This window comes from Tupaia chinensis, unplaced genomic scaffold (genome assembly GCF_000334495.1).
Source record: "Tupaia chinensis unplaced genomic scaffold, TupChi_1.0 Scaffold000020_1, whole genome shotgun sequence".
Lineage (NCBI taxonomy): Eukaryota > Metazoa > Chordata > Mammalia > Scandentia > Tupaiidae > Tupaia > Tupaia belangeri.
Window position 1 is genome coordinate 595,326 of NW_006159450.1, and position 4,447 is coordinate 599,772.

At 65.4% G+C, this 4,447-nt stretch overlaps 1 protein-coding gene across 1 annotated transcript in view; it reads right to left on the reverse strand.

Annotated features, from left to right (window-relative positions):
* Positions 1 to 4,447, reverse strand: part of SLC12A7 (solute carrier family 12 member 7) — a 92,825-nt gene that overhangs the window by 2,556 nt on the left and 85,822 nt on the right. The window contains exons 23-26 of the mRNA XM_027770298.1: positions 3,197 to 3,249; positions 3,034 to 3,159; positions 2,553 to 2,567; positions 1 to 89 (exon numbers count right to left, since the gene is read on the reverse strand). The exon at positions 1 to 89 is cut by the window's left edge and continues 72 nt beyond it. Of these exons, the coding sequence (XP_027626099.1) occupies positions 1 to 89; positions 2,553 to 2,567; positions 3,034 to 3,159; positions 3,197 to 3,249 (283 nt within the window). The remainder of the gene's footprint in view (positions 90 to 2,552; positions 2,568 to 3,033; positions 3,160 to 3,196; positions 3,250 to 4,447) is intronic.

The following is a 4,447-nucleotide window of genomic DNA, read 5'->3' on the forward strand; positions in this document are numbered from 1 at the left end:
GCAGGACCAGCTGGGCATCCTGGGACTTGCTGCGTACGACTCCGTTGAGCTTCACGGCCGTGTGCATTCGCCGTACATTGGACTGGTCCCTGCGGGGAGGCCTGGTCAGCCCCACTGCCCACTGTGCCGCCCATCGGAGGGCCGTGTGGCACCCCCAGGGCCCAAGGGAGCCACGTGTGACCCAGTGCAAGGACCACCTGGCAGCCCCAAGACAGCCGGTGCTGCACAGCGCCAGGGTGGACCCGGATGGTTACGTAAGGGCTGCAGGGCAGCGGACATGGGCTCGCGGACAGCATCTACCAAGCAGCTATCTGCAGCAGGCGTGCAGTACAAGGAGGGTGGGGTGGCATCTGGGCTGGGACGGCACTTGCCCTCCCCCTGCCGGGTGCTAAATGCTTCCCGAACCCCGGCCTGGTTCCTAAATGCTGCTTCTGAGGCCACTGTGGCCTTGCCGAGCCAAGCCCATGGCACCTCACAGGAGCCATGTAGCTGGGGATTCTGGCTGGGAACTTGGCATGAGGGGCAGCCCCGCCCAGACTGCCCTGGGCGACAGCTACCGCGCGAGGGCTCCCAACACTGGCACTCCAGGCCCGCAGTGGGGTCCTACTGCACAGTTCTCCACGTCCTGCATATAGGCAGGGCGTCCCCTCCTGCTGGTGCTAGCCCTTCTCAGGGCCCTGGTAGCCTGGCCCAGCATCGGGGATGCTGCATGAGGTGCTCAGACACCCGCGGGGTGCAGGCCCTGCCCTTCTCACCTGTCCCTGACAAGGCGGCCAGGCCCGCCACAAGGGGATGGCTTGTCCCCTTGTACCCCACAAGGGGACACTGTCTCAGAGCGGTGGCATTTCTGTCGGCCTCGAAAATCCAGTGCCTCCTCCCAGTCAGGCTCACAGCAGTTCTCTCAAGAGGCCACCATGTGGCCATGGGCAGACAGATGGTGCCACCAGTGAGGGTAGGGAGGCCAGCATGGCTGGACTGCCGGCCTGCGAGCAGCCCAAGGAAACCACCTGCTACTGGGATTCCGACCCCTCCACGACGCCGTCTGGGAAGGTCCCGATAGAGCCTCTGTCCAGGGCATGAGCTCGGGCCTTGCACCAAAGGGCACCACCTGGCTGCCCGGTCACTGTGCAGGCCCAGGGTGCACGGACCCCACGGCGTGGGTCTGCTGGGCCACGTCACACGTGACCTGACAGCACGGAGGGTCGGAGTGGTCCCCATTCCCCAGGAAGTTGAATACGCCTGCAGGTGTGCCCCAGCAGCCCAGCCACGAACCAGAACTCAAAGAAAACCAACAGGAAACGGCTCTATCTAGAACTTTCAAAGTGGTTTTGAGGCTGCCTGGAGTCCAGGTGCAGGAGGGGGGTCCTCACCAGAAAGTGCCACCCACAACATGACAGGGACCAAGCGAGCCGAGAGGGATGTGATCCACACGGCCACAGACACACTGACGTGTACACGAGCACACATGCACGCTAACGTGTGAACAGCACAAATGCACACCTACACACACTACAGACGTGCACTAACACAGAGACATTAATGTGGCACACAAGTGGTACACGCACACACACCTGTGTACACGGGCAGGAGCATGTACACAAGCACCCACAGGTACACACGTGCTGACACAGGTGTGCACCTGCACCTAGGTGTGCACACCAGGGCCAGCCAGCAAGGGCGGGGCCTGACCACTGCACCTTCCAGAGGTTTCTCCCAGGATGGCCTGCCCGGAGCTGCCAGACCAGGAGAAGAAGGCCACGCCCCACGCGTGTGTCCAACCAGAGCCCACAAGTCGCCCACCCATCTGGGCTTCTGCAGACACGGGCCTGCAGGGGCCTAAACCAACACTCCCCAGTGAGGCCAGCCCCGCCCAACGCCGCAGAGATGCACAGGGTGACCCACTGGTGTGTGCTTGTCCCTGTGTGCATGTGCCCCACACGTATACATCCGTGTCCCCGTGTGCACAGTCATGTTGGTGTCGTGTGTGCTCGTCCCTGCATGTGATGCCCCCACGAGTGCGTGCATCCGTGTGTATGTGAGGCCGAGGGCAAACGCCGCACCGTGGCCCAGGCTCTGGCTCCCAGGAGCCACGTGACTGGGGCTGATGGGATTCACAGGACCAGGCGCCGTCTGCGCAGGGTCACGGCCCGCTCGCCTGCTGGGAGTGGGGAGAGGAACACGCTTCCTGCCCCCTGGGGGCCCCCCGCCACAGACAGAGCGAGGCGCCCAGGCTGCGGAAGTGGCTGCCTCACCCTGGAGGGTGTGGGCGGACCGGAACATGGCAGGGAGCACACACTGCCCTCCTGCAGGCAGCTCACCATGGGCTCTCCGGGCCTCGGGCCTCAGTGACAGAGACAGGGCATGTGCTGAGCCACTCTGGACGGAGGGAAATGGGCTGGAGCCACGGCCACACACGGATGCCCACGCATAGGCGGACGTGCACACGGACACACACAGACCATGCACGCAGACACGTGGGCCGCGCACACACGTGGGCGCACACAGGCACAGCAAGCAGCCAGACTAAGCGGTAAGCAAAGCAGGTGACTTACAGGCTTCCCCATTCTCTACACGGGAGAGAAAACAGGAGGACGTTACTGCAGGAGTGACCGTCGTGCACACCTCTGCCACCACCCAGGCCACCCCACCTCATCCCTATCTGGCTCCCACCAGCAAGATGGTGCCACCCCCTCCCTGAGGGCCAGACTCGAGGACTCAGCTCAGCCTCCTGGCAAGACCGGTGGGGGTTGGCTCTGGCCCGCGCCCTGGGCCCCAGGGGAGGTGGGTGGGGACGGCCCAGGGCCCTGGGACTCTGGGCCTAGGGGAGCAAGCCCACCTCACGGTAGCTGCTGTGAGACCGGCTGGGAACAGAGCGGGCCAGGCCTCAGGGCTGACAGCCAGACGGGTACCCATGGGAGGGAGGGTGGAAGTGGCACCATGGGCCCTCGAGGGGCGGAGCCTGTCCTCACCAGGGTCAGCACAGCCAGGCCTGCCCACCCTCCCTGGAGGCTGCGCGCATGCGCACACACTCACGGCTTCAGGCTGAAGAGGTCTCTGACTCCGGCCGCGCAGGTGTCCTTGGGCCTGTGCCTCTCTGCTGTCAGCTTCTCCTTGGTCCAGGTCATCTGCACCCTGTCCAGCACTGGCGGGGCCTGGGGCCTGGCTGCCGCAGACATGTGGGATGCAGTGTTGGGGCCTGGCTGCCGCAGCCATGTGGTTTGCAGTGTTCCTGTCATGGATGAGCTGGGCCTGCCGGGACAGCACAGGACTTGACGCGGCCGGCAGAGCCCTGGGTGGCGGGACCGAGGCCAGGCAGGCAGGCCAGGCTGGCCCTGAACCCCCAGCCCTGCCGTACCCTGGACCTGCCCCCTCCTGAGGTTCAAGCCCAATTAACCCCTCCTCCTCCCCTCCGGCCCCCAGCTCAGGCCGCCCTCGCCCCGCAGGCCAGCACCCATGGTGGGACCTATTCCAGAGCAGCTCCTCCCACGGAGAGCAGCCACGTGCACCAAGAAGACCAGCAAAGGTCACCAGGCTCTCCAGGGAGGTGTCACACATGGGCCAGGCCGGGCCACATGGGCCAGGCTGGGCAGGGGCCGCTACTTCGGACAAGCCAGTAAGACAGCCCTCAGCCCAAACACCCTCCTGCCAAGCAGCTGTAGGCTGACGTCCCGACGCAAGCCTCCGGGAGGCTCAGACCTCTGTCTCCTGGCAGAGGGGGCAGCCCCAGTGCCAGGCCGGGAGGTCCTGCAGGCACAAACGAATACCCGTCCTCAGAGTCCCAGACTCGGGCCCCAGGGACCTGCCGCCTGGAACCACACCCATCACCCACATGGTCTCTGGCTGGCAGTGGAGAGCCAGGACCAGAGCCAGCACCCACGAGGGCCAGGGCTTTCAGGCCATGTGTTCTCGCCCAGCTCAGTACCGCCCCTCCGAGGCTGGCTCTGCCCTCAGGGACCCCAGGAAGGAGGGGTGGGGCTGTGGGCTGGTGGGCATGCCACTCCGGGGCAGTGCCTGGCTGGGTACGGGGCCAGCCAGGGGATGGCTCCCGTGTCACACGCCCGACTCACTGAGCTCAGGGTCAGAGACCTGGTCCTCACCCCAGCCCTAGCTGCTTCTCGTGGACGACGGGTCACCCTACTGGCCGCCGAGCTGAGCTAACCCAGAACAGGCCACACCAAGGGGCAGCTGCGCAGTGACCCTGTCCACGCATAGCCTGCTGGGACCTCAGGAAAGGGAGTGGGGACAGCCACAGGGACAGGCCTCCACAACCCAGCTGGCATCAGGCAGCAAGGGTACTCTGGAGAGCTCCACCGTGACAGTGATGGGGGCAGTCGTGGGGACAGTGCGAGGGCAGTGACAGGGCAGTTGTGGGGACAGTGAGAGGCAGTGCGGGGGGCAGTGACAGGGGCAGTCGTGGGGCAGTGCGGGGGGCAGGGAGGGGGGCAGG